This window comes from Fusarium tjaetaba (genome assembly GCF_013396195.1).
Source record: "Fusarium tjaetaba strain NRRL 66243 chromosome Unknown NRRL66243_c0000188, whole genome shotgun sequence".
In the NCBI taxonomy this organism is placed as follows: domain Eukaryota; kingdom Fungi; phylum Ascomycota; class Sordariomycetes; order Hypocreales; family Nectriaceae; genus Fusarium; species Fusarium tjaetaba.
Genome location: NW_023501384.1, coordinates 110,367 through 131,917, shown reverse-complemented (window position 1 = coordinate 131,917; position 21,551 = coordinate 110,367). Strand labels below are relative to the sequence as shown.

The 21,551-nt window shown below is 48.5% G+C and overlaps 6 protein-coding genes across 6 annotated transcripts; 3 read left to right on the top strand and 3 right to left on the bottom strand.

Annotated features, from left to right (window-relative positions):
• Positions 1-259: 259 nt before the first annotated feature.
• On the bottom strand, positions 260-720 carry FTJAE_8601 (peptidyl-prolyl cis-trans isomerase PIN4; the record flags this gene model as incomplete). The annotated part of the gene is made up of 2 exons (XM_037355435.1): positions 260-541; positions 595-720. 2 exons carry the CDS (start codon positions 718-720, stop codon positions 260-262), a joined length of 408 nt encoding a protein of 135 aa, XP_037204318.1.
• Positions 721-1,171: 451 nt separating this feature from the next.
• FTJAE_8600 (uncharacterized protein) lies at positions 1,172-2,680 on the bottom strand (the record flags this gene model as incomplete). The annotated part of the gene is made up of 5 exons (XM_037355434.1): positions 1,172-1,382; positions 1,434-1,712; positions 1,777-2,317; positions 2,370-2,466; positions 2,639-2,680. 5 exons carry the CDS (start codon positions 2,678-2,680, stop codon positions 1,172-1,174), a joined length of 1,170 nt encoding a protein of 389 aa, XP_037204317.1.
• A 1,671-nt stretch (positions 2,681-4,351) lies between these two features.
• On the top strand, positions 4,352-6,685 carry FTJAE_8599 (multisubstrate pseudouridine synthase 7; the record flags this gene model as incomplete). Its single annotated transcript, XM_037355431.1, has 3 exons — positions 4,352-4,467; positions 4,521-4,608; positions 4,664-6,685. 3 exons carry the CDS (start codon positions 4,352-4,354, stop codon positions 6,683-6,685), a joined length of 2,226 nt encoding a protein of 741 aa, XP_037204316.1.
• Positions 6,686-7,116: 431 nt separating this feature from the next.
• Positions 7,117-9,048, bottom strand: FTJAE_8598 (STE STE7 MKK kinase; the record flags this gene model as incomplete). Its single annotated transcript, XM_037355430.1, has 5 exons — positions 7,117-7,311; positions 7,366-7,456; positions 7,511-8,172; positions 8,221-8,949; positions 9,004-9,048. 5 exons carry the CDS (start codon positions 9,046-9,048, stop codon positions 7,117-7,119), a joined length of 1,722 nt encoding a protein of 573 aa, XP_037204315.1.
• Positions 9,049-11,652: 2,604 nt separating this feature from the next.
• FTJAE_8597 (ATP-dependent RNA helicase DBP8) lies at positions 11,653-13,272 on the top strand (the record flags this gene model as incomplete). The annotated part of the gene is made up of 1 exon (XM_037355429.1): positions 11,653-13,272. The coding sequence occupies one exon, from the start codon at positions 11,653-11,655 to the stop codon at positions 13,270-13,272; it is 1,620 nt and encodes a 539-aa protein (XP_037204314.1).
• Positions 13,273-18,795: 5,523 nt separating this feature from the next.
• On the top strand, positions 18,796-19,548 carry FTJAE_8596 (uncharacterized protein; the record flags this gene model as incomplete). Its single annotated transcript, XM_037355428.1, has 1 exon — positions 18,796-19,548. One exon carries the CDS (start codon positions 18,796-18,798, stop codon positions 19,546-19,548), a length of 753 nt encoding a protein of 250 aa, XP_037204313.1.
• Positions 19,549-21,551: the final 2,003 nt, after the last annotated feature.

Genomic DNA, 21,551 nt, shown 5'->3' with positions numbered 1-21,551 from the left:
GATTAGAGGTGCGGACTTGACTTTGTTTCGAGACCGCTCGACATGACTTTTCTCTTGTACTCTAGCCACTTCGGTTGGCATCTAAAACGGTTTAGGCCTCATATCTCATGGCCATATTGCATTTGAGAGGAATAAAAAAAAATTGGGCATCAAATTAGATCCTCAACCTGTCTCTTGTTGTGTTGCTGCTGTAACGGTCATACCGGATTGACGTGACTATGCTCTGCCGTCTACTTTCGTCCTTCGACCTCCCATAATGTTAATCTCGGATCAATACTTGTGCAATAAGTTGTGAGCTTACCATGATGATATGATATCCAAACTCCGTCTTGCACTCTACAAATTTTGGACTGGCGGTCGTGCTGGGCTCAAGAGCAAAAGCCACCTCCTCAAACTTGGGGTCCAAGCTACCCTTGGTCTTCCATCCCAGTGAACCACCTTGCCTTGCCTTGTCTTCTGAGTACTCCCTTGCGACTTCATCGAATTTGAGGCCGTCGTTCAACTTTGCCAGAGCCTCCTCCTTCTTGGCGTGTTTCTCGCACTATGCACTCCTCGGTCAGTATGTCAATTGGTCAACACTTGTGTGAAACGCACCAGAATGTGACGGACGTTGATGCTCTGGGCACCTTTAGATTTGCCGCCAGAGTCTTTTGCATCTTTGCCCTTGTCTGCCTTGCCCTTGCCTCCTTTGTCGGCACCTTTCTTGTCGTTTTTGCCCATGTTGTTTGCGAAGATGTCATGTAAGAGGAGCAAGGTACCACAGCTGTAGTGGCGGTGGTGGTTTGGAACTTAAGCTACCCTACTGTAGATGCCCCGCAGTACCTAGGTCAACCATTGAAAGCTTTCCTTCCATATTGTCTTGTGTCGACGCGGAACCACTCCATCAGTTGAGGCACTCAATCAACTCATTCCAAAACCTCCAAAACTACATAGTACCTAGGTGGGTGTGAATGGACTGACAACGTCAGAGGTCTCTAATTAAACGTTACCATTATAATGCTATGAACTAGTCTTGTAAGCCAATTGATGCAGCGTAGCCATACGTCCCATCATGCTTCACCCCAAATCAATAAAGGCCTGCTTCCTTGATCTGATAACCCAACGAGTTTCGGAAGTCATGCGACCTCTGATACTCCTCCCGGTCGACTTTCTCTTGTGCCATTTCTAACTTCTAGTCGAGAAGAGCCTTGTTTCCCTTGTGCTTTTTGATCGCCTCGCCCTCGTATTTCTCATAGAGCTCCCAGTCGTCCATCTCAGATGGACGGGGTACATGCAAAATATCTTCTATTGGTACCTGATCCTCAACTCTTTCCAAAGTGAGCATCATATGGTGCCGGTCGCTGACTTCATTAAACCATTGACTATATCGGCGTATCGTATATCTGGCGCCTTATTAGCGAGTAGGAGCCGTAGGAAAGGCCATGAAAACCTACAAACCATCATAACGAATGCCGACCTTTGGTGCATATGGGCTTCTGAGGTGATGGCCTCGCAGGATTCGAAAGGTGGCTCCCACTTGAGATATGAGCGACACATGTATGTCAGTAATTCTTCCTTGTCTGACATATTTCAGAGTTCCGTCCCCTTCATTGATTTTCTCTTGCCCTGTGAGCAACGGTAATGCGGCAACTCCATATTTGCCCTTGGTAGGTTTCTCGCGAGCACTACCAACGATACCATCCCGATGCGCGCAAGCCAAGTTGAGCCACCAACTGCATTTCTAGCGTGAGTAATCTTCAAAAAGTTTCGACTGCTACGGGGGTCGGGTCTTCTTACTGCCCAGGCTCGATTTCCAGATTACCCTCCAGCTCTGACAAGGTCTTACCTTCTTTGGCTTGCCAACGTTCTTCTGAATTGTCTGCATTGGGGTTCAGAGCCACATCCCTGAGCCGTCCCGTTTTGGGGAGATCTCGATAGCGGTTTTGCTCCATATTGAAGTAGGGACCCCGAAACCTTTCAACCCATTTTCGTTCCAAGGCCTCTGCTCTTTCGACGTCTTTTGAAAATCTAATAGGGACCCTTGGGTGGCGATATTTGGGATCGATGAGATCCGATATAAGCTTGTCAAGGTGCGTGTCTCGTATAGTCTCGAATTCTATTGCGCGATTGTAGTGCTCCTCGTCTCTTAGCAGTGCCGCGAGAAACCCCATGGCTTCTTCCCACCTGTCCTCGGGACGTCCCTCATGCAGGCTAATGCGAATGGTGTCGCACAAGTCAAGAAGTACAGCTGTATCGTAACCAGCTCTAGATGGAAGACGCTGAGGCTCAGGTTGTTTCCCTTTTGAGAACTCAGAAGGCTCATGGCTGGGCTCTTCGTCTACGTGCTGTAAGTAGATCCGCATCATATAGCAGTGTACGGGTTAGCTCACCTTGGTGGGGAGGCATGAAGTCACCCGGGTCTTCACCTTGACTCCAGCGTTCACGGCGCTCACGACCGTGGCGACGAAGTACAGCAGACAAGGGTGCCTGTAAGCAATGAAATTAGCGTTATGGATGAATAGGGAAGCGTTCAGTAATATGGCCGAGAGGTGCCATGCAAAATAAAACGAATTGGGACAATATTGAAGCATTCAGTAGGATGTAGTGAACGAATTGTTTGTGACGGCCCATACAAAAATGGATATCCATTCGTCCTTACCTTGTAAATGTCCCGTGTTGAACCGCTTCTTATTACAGGCATCTTGATCGTGGATCGTTCCTGGGTCACTCTTCAGTTGCACTTGCGTTATGATGACAGACAGAACAGATGATCTTTCGAAGCTGCGTACGACAGAGTCTTTCCCGATCTTTGTCTTTACGGCTCATGATTGACATGTCAATTGCGGGCCCAATGCAGTCAACCGTAGAAGCGAGAAGTGATTGGAAGAGAACTCGAGCAGGGAGGAGAAATGGGAGCAGAGAATTCGGAATGATAAAAATAACCAAAAATCAGCAAAGAGTGTGTTGGTGTTGCTCCTCACTCTTCCCCTCGATAATAACTAAGGGAGATTTTTAAAAGTGGCCGAAATTTGGAGGAGGGGAGGTTGGATCACGCCTTGTCGTGTGCAAACGATCCTTGCAGCTAGCAATAGACCAATAAGTGACTATCATCACCGATCAGCCAAGGAGGTCTCACAGTAAAGTAGGTGGTATAAGTCATAGCAGCTAGGTAAGTACTTGGGTAGGTAGGTAGTTAGGTGCAGAGAGAAAAGGTTAGTTGAACTTGTCATGCGGGCTACTCACCAAGCGTCTAACGTTAGTTAGTGACTCGTACAAGAGAGGGGTTCCTGAGATGATGAGGAGGCATGTTTGTTAGTGATCTACTAGGGTACGTAGGTAGGTAGCTATGATTGTCCGCTCTTCCAAGACGGCAATCAGGATGCAGCACAAGTAAAAGAATACCGGGGTGCACCATGCCACATGAACTGTTCGTCCTGAAAAAGTCCGCTTATAATTTGTCAATCTCCAGCCCGCATGAATCACTAGACTGGCTCATGTTGTTCGCGGGCTAGAGATATGAATTGCAACACTACTTGTACTAACCTAGGCATTTACGTTGTAATTATGTACGTATTGCTAAAGAAAGCCGTGGCTACCTTCAGCCTGCCTCATTGTCGCGCACATCCTCCAGTATCGCTCCAATGAAATGTGGAGTACGCGACAAGCTACCTAGGTAGGTTGGTACCTAGTATGGTAGACCAAAGTTATATGCTTCTTAAAATCTAAGGTAGGTGTGAAGAATAGAATATTAGCTACAAGTTCCACCCCTCAGGGAACATGGAAATTTCCGAACTTAAATTAAGTAGTACAAAACGATTGGTCTTAAGACCTATTGTATCAAGTCTACATCACCTTAAAATTACTTGAGCCTTTTTGCTGCTCGCAATAGGGTTGGGATACAGGTGATGATTCTTCATGCCTCACCTTGGCTCCAGGCTATCCATACTACTAAGCTGGTCTTGCTTGAGACGGAAGTTGAGAAAACTTATGATTAACATCAAGCTGCCTTGATAAAACCAGAAATAAGCATATTAAGATAGCACATAATTTCTTGATATATGTCCTCTCCCCTGTTCGACTTTTCGGCAGCCTGGTAAACAACCAGTTTTCAACAAGAGCCTGCCCTCTGTTAGCTTGATAAATACTCATCCTCGACCGCCTGCCTTTTGAGGCGCCGCACCATAGTCTGGTTGGCAAGATAAGACTCACCGCCTTCTGATTTGAGTGTAAGATAAAATACTGCCGGGGAAAAAATTACATCTCGCATAGGTGCCCCCACCAGTTGATTCAACCATCAAGCGAAAGCAAACACATCTGTCGCAAGCTTTCGCCAGAATTGATATACGTCTAGATTGCAGTTAAAGTATCTGTAATGGCGGAGCAGTCTCATCACGCGGTGCGTGGTACCGCGTCTTATACACGATCCATAGGAATTAGCCAGCGTGTGACACCACTCGCGACACAATGGACTGGTGAAATGCGCACAAGGTGAACATTGAAGTCATGGTCATGCTAGCAATTGAGAGACTAATGCGATTCAGGTTCTCGGACTTTCAAGTCAATGAGATCAGGGAAGATGGGACAGTCCTGCACCTACAACAAGTCGGCCTGGCAGATGAAGAAGCACCGGTAAACAGAAGCAGACTCTACAGCTTTCCTCGCGCAGCCACTAATTTATTCTCAGGCGGCTGGAGTGAAGAAAGAGTTTAACGGCGAGTCTATAGCCCAGGAAACGAAAACAGATGAGCATGCAGAAGATGCCTTGAAGCAACCATCCAGCGAGACCGCTACGAGACCCGAGTCGGCACCTCAGCCTGAGACGGTCAACGACGTCTCGCCTGAGGATGCGGCCATCCTTGAGGATCTGACTGATCAGCGGTTCTCTCAGGAGCTGATTGGAGTATATCGGTCTGGTCATGGCGCCGATCATGAGAAGAAGAAGTCTGTTACATCGGAGCCCATGGACGACAGGGCAAAGCGTGGTCAAGTTCACCAAGAGATCCGGCGCATCTTTAAGTCTCGGATAGATACCAACACAACTGACGAAGGTGCTATTGTCGCAACTCTAATTCCCCCACGAAAAGCCAACAGCAAGAAGCGCGGCCGCGGTGGCCGTGGTGGTGGCCGTGAGGAAAAGCCTGCTGGTGAATACCTGCATTTTACTCTGTTCAAGGAGAACCGCGACACCATGGATGCCGTGAATCAGATTGCTCGTTTCCTCAAGGTCAAGCCCCAGGTCATTGGATACGCTGGTACCAAAGACCGCAGAGCTTCTACAGTGCAACGATGCTCGGTACGATACATGCGGCCACGAAACCTCGCCGGTATCAATGGGAGGATCTGGGGTGTTTCTACGGGAGATTACGAATACAAAGACAAGCCAATTTATCTCGGACAGCTTCTCGGCAACGAGTTTGTGATTGCGATCAAGAGTTGTCAAATAGTTGGCGAGTCCAGTGACCAGCCCATTGCTCAGCGAGTGAAAGTGCTGAAGAAGAACGTTGATTCGGCTCTGAATCATATGAATGAACACGGCTGGATCAACTATTTTGGTCACCAGCGCTTCGGAACTCACGAAGTTGGTACACACCAGATTGGGCAACTCATCCTTGGGGACAAGTACGAGGAGGCAGTCATGTCGCTACTCCATTACGATGATAAGATTGCACAGAGGGCTGAGGCGGGTGATATTCCTGACGAACCCTCCAAGAGAGACGAGTATTTGCGAAACCAGGCCTGCATGCTCTTCCTTACAGACAAAGATGTCGACCGAGCCATCAAGCTCATGCCTCGTCGATTTTCTGCCGAGAACAGCATCTTCAGACATCTGAACCGGCAGGGCGCTCAGTCTAGACGTGATTTCATTGGCTCTCTGGTTCACATCACTCGTGGCTTGCGCTCCATGTATCTTCATGCCTATCAGTCGTATATCTGGAACCACGCCGCCAGTCGTCGCTGGGAGCTTCACGGCGAGAATGTGATTGCTGGCGATCTCATTATCGCTCCGACGGAGAGTGTGCCTCTTGTCAGTGGCCAGGACCAAGACGGTGATGACATTATCAACCCTGTCGAAGACGATGAGGATGCTCCCGTTCGCGCTCGTCCTCTTACCGCTGAAGAAGCCGCCAGTGGTAATTACACCATTTTCGACATTGTGCTGCCAACACCAGGCTACGATGTCGTATATCCCGAGAACGATATCGGGGAGTTCTACAAGGATTTTATGGGTCGCGACGAGAATGGTAACCTTGACCCCTACAAAATGCGCCGTATGCGCCGCGAGTTCAGTCTGCCTGGCCGATACCGCAAAATCATGAACCGATTCCTTGCCACGCCCTCCGCTGAGATCCGTGCCTACTCGGACGATGCAGAGCAAATGCACCCAACTGACTTGGACAATATCAAAGCTTCGAAGGGCCCTAGCAGGAAGCGTTCTCATGAGGACGCTGACTCCGGCTCGACAGTCAAGAAAACGAAGGTTGAAAATGGTACGCCCGCTTCTGCAGAGGTTGAGATGACATATGTCCAAGCAGAGACAGCAGACGATGGCTCTGCCCCTGAAGCAGCTCCTGCTTCTCAGGAACCTACAAAGATTGCAGTAGTAGTCAAGTTTCAACTTGGACGCAGTGCATACGCAACTATTGCGTTACGCGAGCTCATGGGCGACCCTACTGAGGATACCGAGACTGTTGTAAGGGACACTTGAAATGCAGGCGTTGAATACCTAGGATAATAAAATGTAGAGGACCATCGACAGGAATTTGATACCCATGTATTTAAGTGGGGGGTACAATAAAACTGAGGCGCTTGGATTCCAGATATCAAGTATATCTATCTATGCGGAGGTCGCTATATTCTGGCAGCACTCAGCTTGATGGCTGGAGCAATTGCACCAATATTAAACATCCACTACTGCAGAGGACATGATAATACCACAAGAGGGTCTCCTGAAGCTACCTACTACAGGCTGGAGGCCGTTTGTCCGCACTCATTCCTGAGCCTATCATTTTGTATCATGAAACAAACATCAGTGACGATGTATTTAAAGAGATATGCTCACGACGAAGTCCGCAAGCTCTGTTCACATAATCGTGGGCGTAGTGTAAATGGCTGATGAGGAATGTGGCCTTTTCTGGTTCATTCATGGTCTTTGTGAAGCGTTAATGCTGCATGGGCATTTCTCCCATTTGCTTCTTCCGAGGCCGGGTTCACCAATTCTTCTGCTTTTGCGAGAACTTGTGCCGTCTTGATCTTCTTCCATTTGACATCCTGTGCTGTTTGGGCTGCTTTAACAATTTGCTGCTCCGAAGCTTGAGCTCGTTGTATATCTTTCTAAGAGTCCTTAGGTTGTTCATCCCAACCCCAGACAAAAGAAAGATATTTCACCATGTTGACACGCTTGGAGCGCATTTCAACCATCCATGGGTGCTCCATCATCTTCCAAGGACTGGCTCGTCTGTTGGGTTGTTTTTCCAAACTTAGACAATGTTAGCACACGCTCCTAAAAAAGGGGTGGGGGTAGAAGACTTACCAGCACTCGATAAAATATTTGAAGTTGTCACTCCAATACACATCCATTTCAGGTTCGTCCTTCAGTTTGGGCACGTTCTGTCTTACGATGTATGTGAGTAAATCTATAAGACCAGCCCGCGGTTGCATTTCTGTGCCGTCTGCGGGGAACGGGAAACGATGCTGCGCAACCTCGAGAAGGGTAACTCCGGTTGACCAAACATCCGAAGTAATAGTATAGGACTGGCCGGTGATACGCTCAGGTGCCATATAATAGCTGGTGCCGATAAAAGTATTGGCCTCTCCCTTAGTACCAAAATCGCCAGAGACGCCAAAATCGCAAAGTTTCACGGCACCATCTCGGCAGAGCAGGATGTTCGAAGGTTTGATGTCACGGTGAATGATGCGGCGAGTATGCAGGTACGTCAGGCCGCCCAGAACACCCTCAGCAATCTTTCCTAAAACCTTCTCTCCTGTTCTGCCCCCCAAACGCTTGACCTCCTTATAAATGCTATCAAGCGAACCGCCTTCACAAAACTCCATTGCAATTGAGATTGTGGCCGTAGCCGGGTCGACAAAGGCTCCATAGTACTTGCATATGTGGTCTGAAGCGCACTCTTTGTTGAATCCCAGCTCTCTGAGAATCTGCTTCTTGACGTCGGGGTCCGGATTCGTAGTGATGACCTTGAAACATCAGTATTCAAACTCTGGCATATGGTCGAAACAACTCACCTTGAGGGCAAAAACAGTGTTACCACCCTTGAGCTTGCATCTTGTGACAGCACCTCCAGCGCCTTCACCTAGATTTCCAATCTCGACAATTCTCTTCTCCAAACTTGCGATTCTCCAACCCTCTTCGTCAAGTTCATCAACGTCCAGAGTCCTGGCCTTCTCAAGGCTTAGTTTGTCGAATGCCTCCAAACCTTGAAGACTTCCATCTCGCTCCATGGATACCCCACCCTCGCTTCTCTCGGAGTACATAGATCCCACAGCAGATACCGGATCCGGAGTACCTTGAGGCCTTGATACACCTATACCATACTGCGAAGCAAAGGACAAAGCGGAATATTGAGATCCTGCAGAAGTGGGATTGCTTGCCCGTCCATCTAGAGGGCCGAAACTGCCAGACCTTGAGTGAGCCGCGCTACTTTCACTACCGCCACCTGCCGATGCTTGGGTTGCACATTGGGATCGTGGTAATTGTTCATGGGGTGTGACTTGACTACCCAGAGGGGTAGCTAGATGTAGTGTCGGCAAAGGGGGCCTTGAAGGTGCAGCCGCGGCTGCTCCTTGATTGCCTACAGCTTTGGCATTGGGTGACGGTGGGATAGCGAGGCCAAGTCTGGGTGTACGGGCTCCACCACTTCTGGCGCCAGGAATGGCGGGTCGGAGGAGAGGCACAGGAGAAGGGCCCGAGTTATGTGTTGGGAGAGAAATGGGAGTTGGAGCAGCAGGCTGTTGCTATAATTCGTGAGTTAGACATTAAGACAAGGAAGAGCAATCATGAGAGCGTACGGGTAGTGGAGTCGAATCAGAACTTTGAGGCTGTTGGTCGGCCATATTCGCTGTTGCGCTGGTGACACGGGTTCCAACAGTGTATACACAACAATGAGGTGTTGTTGGGGACCAGATGGAAAGTGATTTCTTTGTTCTCACAAGAAGTCTCTCCTAGGGAAGCTTGTATCAACCAGGGACGATCGTGATAGTCAGATGTGAGGAGTAAGCGTCGTCGAGCGGCCAGCGTCGTCGTAAGTATGAATACGGATGAAAGGATGAACTGATTCAACGTCAAGTGTTTTTCAATAGCAGCAACAGCGAATGTTGGGAATCGGTGAAGCCGACTGCTTAGTTGAGAGTGATCAAGGTACAAATGTCGTCGTCAAAGAACCAAGTGAGGCAGCCGCAGGAGTAACAACAGCCCACGCAAAAGAGCGGGGAAAGTATGGCTGGCGGCGTTTAGATATATGGAGGTAAGTACTAGAGGTAGTAGGTGAGCTTCGTAAATATACTAATGTTGTTACGCCCAAGAAAACGTCGCAAAGCAGGGCCTGAGCTGACAAAAAAAAGGCGTGGCAACGAACGACACGTCGTCGAGTGAATCCGAAACGGCAGGAGGAAAAGATGAGAAAGGGCGTGAGATCATATGAGAGGGCGAGAACTGGAGAAAAGAGGACGTGTAAGCTGGGAATGGCGTCCACCATAGATGCATTGATTGGATCGGGTCTGGGTGGGCGGGCTTGTGACTGTGACTGCCACTGAGACTAGGAAGGGCGGGGCGCTTGGGCATCTGTGACCCCTACCTGGTACAGTAGGTAGAGCTCAGTGGAAGATGCACAGGGCCCTTAGGGGTAGTACACAGTACATATTTTAATGGATCTGAGCAGTCTGAGGTACGGGCGGGGAGCTCTCCATGTTATTTGCGGCGCGGGGGCGTTGAGCGATTGATTGGGCTTCCCAGTACTCACTCCATCAGCATTGAGCGTTACCCAGCCTGATATTTCGCCTTAGAGGTACGGAGTAATTTACCTATTGCCTATCAACCAAGGATAAAGTAGACTTGAGGGGGGAGGGACGGGAAGTTGGCGAGCTTTCCAGGTATTGGTGGTTTTGAGACTTGTCTCAGATTCTCGCCAAACTCATCTACTAAAGTGGTTTAGGAACTTGCTCAATATATACAACACGCGCTTGATTACTTCTTACAGGCAGGTTATAACCACAACACAGACCGATTTGAGTTAAGTCATAGGTAGGTAAGTGTATTGGGATGGCCAGTTACTTGACTATCTACCTGGTACATAGATGTGAGTATATTTACTCTGTGATACCACTGGTCTGAAGTCTGGCAGGCCAAGCCAGCCCGATATAAAAGCCAAGGGTAGCCATCAGTTCGGCCAGTGGGATGAATGGTGGGATGAATCTACGAGCTCTTGTTGGTGTGATTCGGCATTTCCTTCTTTCATCTGCGGTTTGTCATGCTGGGGGCTTTTAATACTCCTATCGTGAAATAATGAATATCAATATTGGACATGGGCCTTCGAGAGACAATAGATCCTGGGAAATGAAGCCATAAGCCCATGATCAAGTTATAGCTGGGTTGCACATAAATCGTCATTCTTGTCGTCACACTCTGCAGTATTTCAGGATTTTTCGCTATGGCCCCCAACCGTCGGTGTACCAACGGGAGTGCAGTTTGACTTGGTCTCATTCATATTCCGATGAGCTGAGTCAACCTCCACATCCTCGTTTCGAAATTCAGAGTCAGGCTACAGTACTCCGTACTTCATGGCATCAAGCCAAGATAGTGGAGCTATTAATTCGCACAATCATGGGTCAGTTGCATCGGAAGCGCTTGTCCCATATCAACGTGGTCCAACCGCAATTCAAGACTGGGTAGGAATGAGGAGATCCTTCAAGCCCTCGGTCAGCATCTAATTGATAAAGCTTTCGAGAGTAATATGCAATATCGTTGTCGTAAGACAAGATAGACTACTGTTTAGGTGACAAGTCAAAATGCCACCCTAGGAAGCCCCTGAACTACATATTTGGAATAACACCAGGAACCCAGACGTGTTTGTGAAATGGATTGACAATCAAAACACTACCTACTTCAAACCCAATCAAATGGCGAAACATAATGACTGTCACATCACCTAGCTACGTCGCAGCTGAACACATCCCAGGCATGTCTCCCCATTCGTCAAAGGAACCCCTGTGATATTACGGGCGATCTTACAGGTTTGCAGGCGCCCGAGTGCCGGCTTCAAATGCGTTTTCTATCATTATCGGAATTATATGACTAAGGTAGTCATGATTGGTACATAACAAGATGATCCAAGATGAAAACAATAGAATCAGTCATCAGTTTATTCGCGATAGGTGAGCGTCGTAGGGATTGTTAGATACCTACCGACCTTAGGTACCTACCTACCTTAGCCTTTGAGAGCGCCTTTTTAGTGGCATGCCCCATTGCTGTAGTTAAGCGCGCGTTTAGGTGACCATCTGCGTGTGGCGTCGAAAGTGGATCAAGGGTCCCCATCCCCCGATTTTGCGACGCCTGTCACCGCCAAAATTTTCCAGTCAGATCCAACTTTGCATACCTACCTTAGCTTGGGAGGTTGTTCTTTGAAAGGATCAAATTGACTACTGCTATTATAAACTCGAATAATGGTGTCGCCTGTCGATCCTGAATGTGCGACTGCTGTGTCAGACGACGAAATCTTGTCTGGCGCTGCTTCATCCTCTGAAGAATCTGACTACCTCGACAGCGCCTCATCTCGAAAACGCCGGAGGACAACAGAAGTGCCCCAGACTGAAGGTAACGAGATCGAAGACGAGGATGAGGTAGACAACGAGGTGGAAAGGGTTCTCTCTACTATCAAAGTCCCATCTCGAATCAAGCGAGCCGTTCAAATTGACCAGAAGGAGGCTCAAACTAAAGCCTTGATCACACCCAAGAACTCGATTCAGGCTCCTACCGACCCAAATACCACCTTTTCTTCCCTCAACGTGCGACCGTGGCTGGTACAGTCACTAGCAAATATGGCTATCAAACGGCCGACGGGGATTCAAAAGGGCTGTATTCCCGAGATCTTGAAAGGCAGGGATTGTATTGGTGGCAGTCGAACAGGTTCCGGTAAAACAGTAGCATTTGCTGTGCCTATCTTGCAGAAATGGTCAGAGGATCCTACTGCCATCTTTGCTATCGTCTTAACACCAACAAGAGAACTAGCGCTGCAGATTTTTGAGCAGTTCAAAGCCATCTCTTCTCCTCAGAGCCTCAAGGCGATCTTAGTGACAGGAGGCTCAGATATGCGCACACAGGCCATCGAGATCGGAAAGCGGCCGCATGTGATAATTGCAACCCCTGGTCGTCTGGCGGATCATATTCGAACTTCCGGAGAGGATACCATTTGCGGATTGAGGAGAGTTCGATACGTGGTTCTTGATGAAGCTGATCGCCTACTCAACGCCAATGGGCCTGGCAGTATGCTTCCTGACGTGGAAGAGTGCCTCTCTGTTCTCCCCCCAGCTACCGAGAGACAGACGCTTCTGTTTACTGCTACTATTACTCCCGAAGTTCGAGCTCTCAAGGACATGCCAATCAAGCCTGGAAAGCAACCAGTATTCGTGTGTGAGGTTGACACACAGACATTGGCTATACCTACAACGTTGAAACAAATGTATATCAAGACACCCGTCACTCATAAGGAGCACTACCTCCACGTCTTTTTGCTCACCGAAGCGAATGTCGACAAAACTGTTATCCTATTCTGCAACCGAACCTCGACCGCCGACTACCTTCACCACCTTCTTCGAATGCTTGATCATCGAGTGACTTCTCTGCACTCTAAGCTTCCCCAAAGACAGCGAATCGACAACTTGGCTCGATTCCGCGCTTCAGCGGCACGTATCCTTGTAGCAACCGACGTTGCCGCTCGTGGTTTGGATATTCCTGAAGTCAGCCTTGTTATCAACTACGATCTCCCACGCGACCCCGATGACTACATCCATCGAGTCGGTCGTACAGCCCGTGCAGGTCGTAAAGGTGAGGCGGTCAGCTTTGTGGGTCAGCGTGACGTTGAACTGGCCCTTACAATCGAGAAGCGTGTCGGCCGTGATATGGAACCTTGGGAGGAAGAGGGCGTCAATCTCGAGACTCGTGTGGTTCGCGATGCCCTCAAGATCGTGTCAGAGAAGAAACGCGAGGCTTTATTGGAGGTAGAGGAAGGGAGGGAGGGAGGTGGCAAGCGAAAGCGCACAAAGCAAAAGTTGCGAGCGGAATAAAGCATTGGGTTCTCTGGATCAAACGGATAGACAAAAGCGTATTCTTAATATTGATTTCAAGAGGCTAATAATCCATCTCATGTAGACGACATTTGCGTAACAGGCAGAGCTCCGCCAACCTGCGCATGCCTAAAGTCATTCCTAAAGCACAACCAGGTATCTCATGTGAACTCTTTGCATATAATCCACAATCAAGTTCGTTGATGCGCAATTGACGTCTAAAAAAGTGCAAAAAAGTAAATTGGTGCCCCCAGCGAGGATTGAACTCGCGACCTCAGCATACCTCCATGAAGTCTTGGACATATAAGAGCTGCGTGATAAACCACTACACCATGGGGGCTCACGGCCGACGATGCAAATTTTCAGTATATAAGGCTCTGGACTATTTTACCGAGAAGTAGGCGCCAGCTTCCCACTTCATACTACACTATTTCACAGTCTTGATATATTTCGGTTCTTATTACCAGTAGTAATTGAAATTGAATAAGTCTAATTATATATTTTATTTAATTACTTTAATAATATATTATATTAAAAAGATAAAACAGACTTTTATTTAATAAAGTTATTTTTACTAAAGTCTTAAGTCTGTGTCTAAACTTCTATAATATAAAATCATGTCTAATAACAATATAAGCGCCAGTTTATTATCAATGCTTGATAGATCTATATAGAGTTATATACTTAATGTTATTATACTGTAATTCCCCAGCCTAACTGCCGACATGATCTGCAAGCTTCTGTTGTCGATCATCCGTGCCCGTTGCGAGAAGTAAATACTACTAGGTATGTTGAGCTTGTGATGATTCTCAGCAACTTCGATAGAAGCCTGCTTCTCGTCTAGACCAAATCAGGTCTATGTATCTCTGTCGTAAGTGCCGTCATCGCGAGATGCCAGTATAGGTACTGGGCTGGAAATGGCAATGTGCGCCGATGTCGTAGCAGTTAGGCAGTTTGCTAATAATTGCCAACATTGCCGTTTTATCCTCAACCGCCGCGAACGTGTCTCTCGGGGATTTTGCTCACAAGCTTTGCGTATCAGGTTGGACTCGCTGAATAAGCTTACAGAAATGCCAATTGACATGGAACTATTCTCCTGCGTCATTGTTATCGATCCGATCTCAATGCAGTGGTAACTACCTAGAGTGGACTTGATGATCGGGAAATTTCGTCGATCAATGTGTATTATGAAATGACGTAGGTTAGGACAACCTGAGCCAATGCCGGATGGCAAAGTCCTCGAATTGCCTTCTCGATTGCTTTGCTGTCAAGCGAATTATGTGATCGATGTGTTGTTGGTCTCTCCCGGGTAAGAGATGCGACAGCGCCAGATCGAATGGTATTACTATTACACTTGTCGTTGACGACATAACTTGTGGCGTTGTTCCTGAGGTTGACGACATTTGGCTTGGTAGGACGATCAATCTTGGCGTGTAAATGACATGGCTCACCTATATCCCCAAGCGTTAACATCATCGACTTTCGACAGCAACACTGGACCCGATTTCGGAACTATCGACATACTTTAACAATATCGTCCGAGGAATAAATTCATGAGACCTCACAAATCGATACATATGATAATTAACATTGTCAAGCAAATCGGAATTTACGGGTTTGTCTAGAACTGCGACAGTGGATGACGGATCCGTCGGAGCTAGGATGTATCAATGTAAACACCAGCGCCGGGGTTTTGCTGCTCTTGCTGCTCTTAACAAAAGAAGCGAGAACTGGAAATCATGCCTACCGTGTTCCTAGTCTGTTTCCCCACGTTCTCGGTAGATCGGTCCCTACGAAATCCGTGAGCTGCGCAAAGATTGTCGTGAGCGTCCCCCCCGCTGATCTGATCGGATTGATAGGTACGTAGGTGCTTGTCTGGGTGTGCATGTGGGCTCGGCATGTTTCGTGCACCCGAAAGCGAAAATTGTCCGCCAGAAAGTCAGTCACAAGGACAAAAAACTTAACCAACCTTACTTCACGGCAGATACCCTCGCACAACCATGTTTTCAAGATAATTTGAATTGATCAGTGAGTAGTATGTTCACAATCTTAGATCCACCAAGAAAGAGCAAGTAAACGGATGCATCGTAGCTTGTAGAAGCTTCTCACTCAGCAATGATATTATCAACACTCGGATTAGGAATCAGGTTCGCAGGGTTTTTCAGCGATGATAGGCACACACCCATGATCAACCTCAGCCGAGAAGAGAAGATGGCGGTGGAATTGACTGACAAAGCAGATTAGGGACCATCCGCTTAATGTGCCAAATTCGGCATGGGCCTGGAAAGCTTCCACGCTAACGCATATGTCCCTGGACCGAAAGCCTGAGCCTCAGACGGGCGCTGGCTGGCGGGCTTCTTTGAGCCTGAGATCGTGACTCTCACCAATCTCCGCTCTTCGAAGCTGTGATGCTGGCTGTGATGCTGCTGACTGTGTTGTGTTGTGGACAACCTTAACCAGACCAGCGGTCAATTGTCCGCACACGACCGATGAGTCCTTGCCAATGACGGTCCTCTGCGTGAAGCACAATCTGCGCCTTGTGTTTTATTTACAGCCGCTGTTACGATGTGTCACATCGGCATGGCAATACGTGGAATTTAGTCGGTGTTAAACCCTTTTGGGAATGAGTTACGATGTGCTTGTTCTGAGGCTTGATGAGTCAAATGATATCAAATCATCCAAACCAGGATCCATGCAGAAGAAAATGCTTCGAACATCGGCTGAAGCCGAGTTGATGGACGTATTGGGATCATTTCCCAACTTGCACCACATCCATAGCTGGAACTTCCCAGTGGAAACATGAATCGAAGAAATCTGCACCCAATGAACGTCCCAAGGAGTTGCCCGACACCAACAGAGACCCATTCTTTAAATCCGCGATTTGAGTACCGCCGAGGTGGCTGATGTTGATTAGCGAGGCACCGTACAGCGTGCGACCCATCGTGGAGCCTCTTTCGGCGATGGAAGCGAAAAAGAACGAAAAATATTTCCAGAAAAGCGGAGTTTGGAAAATCTGTGACTCTTGTCAATCCCGTCGTTAGACCGCCCAGCGGACAGTCACGGACGATTAGTGGTCGGCGACCTCGGGATTCAGGATAGACCGGCCTAGTCCGGCAATAACATGGCTTCTTCTAAGTCGGCATCATCTTGGACCGATCAAGAGGCCGTCTTAAGGCTAGCCGTGTAGCCGAGTTAAGAGCGTTACAACAATCCTGGATGCTAGCTACTAATACAACAGGCTGGTGCTGACTTAAGATGTCCAAACGAAAAAAGCGAGAGCAGATCTACAGTTGCCTGGCAGCCTGGTAAAAGCTTAATCAAGTGACCATGAGGCATAGGTGGTATTGGGATTTGGATTAATACTTCTTGCTCGTTATCATTGAACATAACGGTGGTGATTGGCAGGTCTGCTGGCTATCATTGGCTCGTATACCGTAATTCGGTCTTTAACAACAAAGCCGACATCCATGCATGGATTAGATGGCGGCCGACTGAGCTCAGCCCTACGATTGATTACACAATACGTGGACAAGGACGTATGTATGTTCCCCCGCGGACTGGGCCAGGCCCGGGCACAGTGAGCATCGTGCGTTGTTACTGGACGATGCCCTCTTATGCCCTCTCGCTTTCGCTTATGCTCGCTGTTTGGAACAGCTACCCCTTTCGCGGTATGCCCTATGATCCCTTGGCTGCTGACGACAAGCACACGAGGCGGAGTTATGTCCCAGGGAGCGGAATACGCAATCTGGACTGATCAATCAGCCACTACGTGAAACTCGTCAACATCGACGTGGAGCATATTCAAACAGTCGTTACGAATTTTGTTTTGGCAAGTCGTCGGTTAAAAAGCATCAGATTGAACTGCGCTGGGCTCAGCGGGCATTTACCATAGGGGGACTGGAAAGCATGTAGGTCATCCTACCTATCATCGTAACGGGAAATCAACTTTAGGTAGGCACGGGGTGCAAAATGTTGTCTTGGATTTGGTCTTGATGAATGCATGGAGATAATACAAATTCCCGTCCATCAGTATGTTGTTGCTGAGCCAGCATGCAGCGTTTGTAAATCAGCGTCACACCTGGATCTCTGCCTATCCCATCTAGGAAATCGATTCTGCAGCAAGAGTCATCGCCGTATCGGAGTCAGACATGATCGCGACACCGATAGGGCGCAAGGAACGAATAAGGTTCGCTCAATGCTGAGAAATGCATCTGCCTTAGGTAAGGTTCCTGAAGAGCAGGCTTGTAAATCCATCCTCGGATTTGTCGTGGTTCTAGCGGAGCTAGACGGACATGGTCAGATTAACGACTGTGGTAGGCTGAAGAGTCAACGCTACTGGCACCGGGTTTCTAATCAAAGACACATTTGCAGGCTGCTTACGGACCTCGAAAGCCAGCCTGCGATTATGAATCGCCCACGCCAGCCCTGTGTGAAATTGCGACTCGATGCGTGTGCTGGCAGTGCTTACCTTACAGTTGAGCATGTTTCGATCTGAGTTATGGTGAAAGCGATGGGTTTGTCGCGCCATTGAGGAGAGGATTACAGTTGCTACCGCGCAATACTGCCAGTAAGACTGACTCGACTGGCATTGGTACTTGAACCCGGAAGATGCAGTCGCTGTGATAACTCTAACAAAGTACTGAAGGACACGGCATGGAAGAATCCAGGGCAGTGAACCTCCGCCTGCCCAGTTCGGGTACACACAATACAGGAGGTACCTGCGCCGGGGCCGTCAAGTAGCGGCCTGACTGAGGTACCCAAGCCCGAGGATTGACATGGACTTCCGTAACGTCCGCCCGCTACATCGGGGCCGCGGACGGGGATGTTTCGCTGCCGGATAGAAGAGACGTTTCGTGTCACGGTGTCAGTCATCCATGTCATCCAGTAAAAGACAGAAAGGTACAGGGGCCATGTGCAAATCGATGTGCCGTAGGAGCCTTTTGGGTGGATCTTTCTAAGCTTCGCGGCTTCGCGGTGTCTAAGAGTCATCCGTCCACACACACCCATATCCATGTCAATCATCACTAAGCCACACACCCTTCGAACCTTGGCCCTTGCTTTGCAATGGGGACTGTGGACATTTCTCGCACTCCTCGGGTCCGCGTGCGCAAAGTCCGCTTAGCGGCGTGTCGGGCATAACTCATAATCCCATGCCACACCCGTGAGACAACATGAAAAGTCCGTAAAGGATCACTGGAGTTAAAAGATTCGGATCCCCCCCGTTCCAAGATCCATCTCTCTCACAACATCAATCAGATAAACACAACATCATCACAACAACTACTAATCAGCCTCAAAAGCTTCTATCAAGGTCGACTATCTCCACATTCGTCTCAGACAAACCCACGGACTCGACTAGCACCTTATCACCTAATCTCACAAGTCATTGTCACCACAGCCGACATCCCTGCCGCTAACTTCAAGCCTGCCGCAATCGGGATCGCTGCCTTGACTCACAACATCAAACCGCCATTATATACATAGGACAAAGACCCCTACCTTTTCTGGGTCCTCTTTTTCAACATGTCAACTACAACAACAACCACCACTTCTAGTAACAGGCCAACTGCCTCCAAGACTTCTTCTCTCCGACAGTCCACGCTCAAGAAGAACATGTCTATCACACAAACTTACTACCTCGCCCACAAGGCCCGAGCCAAGCTGTCGCGTGAGGCTGCTCAGCCCGATCATGACCTCCGCCTGCTTGTCGGTCACGCCAACCTCCTCGATTCTCTGATGCTCGAGCTAGCCGACGCTGAGCGAGAACAAGAACGATGGTTTAACCAATCTGTTCGAGGAGCAACCAATGCCCAGCAAGAACGAAGGGTGCAGTGGGCCGACAACATTGTCGAAGAAGAGGACGAGGATGACTACGACTCAGACTCTTCGGATTCCGACGACTACGATTCAGAGGATGAAGATATTGAGATGGCCAATACTTCTCTTCCCGTCAAGCCCATGAGCCCACGAATCACACATATCGAGCTCGACGAAGACATGGAGGAGGATGATCTTGAGGAGGACTATGCTCAGCTAGAGCTTGTTCGAACACCGTCTCACTCCAACTCACCCCCCGAGCTTGTCGACCACGACTCAGATTCATCTGATGATGACTCAATGCCCCCATCGCCACCTCAGTCCATCCTCACCTTCGATGAGAAGGATGTCAAGGAGCAGTCGCAACAAGAACAAGAATCCAATTCACTCTACGATGAGGAGTACTATCTGCCACCTCGAAACCCTGCGAGGCTTGTGTCGGCCATCTCGGTCTACTGAGCGGGAACTCATTTGATGATTGATTTGTGATTTTAGCGACTTGTTTCATGGACAAAGCGATGTCGGCATTGCATGGCGTTTACTATACAAAGGGATACCACACGGATTTGGATACAACCAAAAGCATTTTCGCATTTTCTTTTAGTTACAAAGCATATGACTTTACGGATCTCATTGTGTTATTACAAAGAAGGATTTCACCACTCTACGAAGGACAAAGAAGGACTGTACCAGACAGATGGGAATTGGATATTATCATGATTGGCTCCGCTCCCACACGGTTGAGTGGCAACCTTGGATAGGCTTTGCCCCAATGGTAGTAGCTAAAAGAGGCTTTCAATAACCCCAAAAACAAATAAGAAAAAACATTGAAAACTATCATATTATTCTTGGATCTCCTTTGTAAAGTGTGAACTATGCTATGCTATGCTATGCCTCGGTCAGCTGCCGGCTATCATGAATGGTAACCGGTGTTGACGCCATACTCGCCGGTCGATATCCTTATCAGCGGTAAAAATTTCGTGATAACTGAGAGTATCGGGATCGGTCGCAAGCCCAAGTCCGATCGGGGGTCTCTTTGGACCAACAGGTGGTGCCCGTGAGATCCGTCAAGGGCGTGCGGAATCTTGGCAGTGCTACACCGACTCCTCAATGCACGCCCCTTTTGCTCTATAGAATTTTCCCCTTCGATTGCGGTGAATGATTCATCAGCCAGGCCCGCCCATCATGAAAGACCTTGACGTCCCAGCCATCAGGGTCTGTGATACCCAATCACGATACATGAACTGTACACATTGGGGCGTCTGTAACGGTCGGGTTTTGTCAGCGGAGACATTCAATTCTCCATTGTTGCTATGTCAGCGACACAGTACCACCTACGTAGCAGTCGAAGCAAAGCTCGTTTGACATCAATGGCAATGACTATCAGCGGACATTACCAAACCCCGATGGATGCCCTGTGATGACAACAAAAAGAAAAGAAGAGGCACAGGCAAAAATTACAGACGGACAAAACCGCCCAGGCCGCATAGCCCGCCCGCCATTTCCATCCCTTGACTGAACAAGAAGGACTTACGAATACAGGCTTGGCGGAACTATCAAAGCATCCATGAGGAGTCATTCAATGCCCAATATTACAATCTTTTTATGCTTGGATCTCCCACTAACAGTAGTTTTTAATCATCCCCCACCAGCCATCGCCGCATCGAGCCTCAAATGGGTCCAACTGGATCCAGCGTTCCACAGGTGGTGGTTTTCTTCAGACTTTTTCCAAACATTTTACAACTGTCAACATAGACAACTCAATCGTGAACAAGGATAGAACCATGCACAAAATTTGCGTCCGCGGGTCGTCTCCGCTTTGAAATAGATTTCTTTAAAACCTTACATACGTACAGCCGGGTCAGGGCTCCATTACTTACCTTGGGCAGAGACAAGACGCCCAATAACTTATGAGTTATCCTGTGCGATGGATCACGATGAGGCGGACCTGGGAGAAGGGACGCGAGTTTTCTTTCTTATTCCTTAAATTCATGAACACGTCTCCCGGCCACTCGATCTCGCTGCCCACTAATATCCTCTTGTTGCCTTCTTGGCTTTCTTAGCCGAGAGGCTCACGGCCCCATAATCTCAGGTACATACCATACACCATGCAAGGGCCCAGCGCGTGTCTTGCTCAAGCAAGCTGAGCTGACCGCTTCTGGGCCTCTCACCGACGGCTGACCTGGCAGGACAGCACTGGACAGGTACCATGCACCTTTATCGACTCGGTTTGCGAATGAATGAGCCCATCTAGCCCCCTTACTGGGCTTGATAGAGGCGGTAAAGGAGAATTGACTGCTTCATGCTGAAGCGAAGTGTCTGGACTGTTTGCCATGTCATTATTTATGATTATGCATGGTCTTCTTCACAATAGCCACGTAGACAAGAAGAAGGGGAACCTCGAGCCTTTGTGTCCGGAAGCATTGTCCGTTGAGCTAAAAGTCGATCTCTAGACGGGGTTC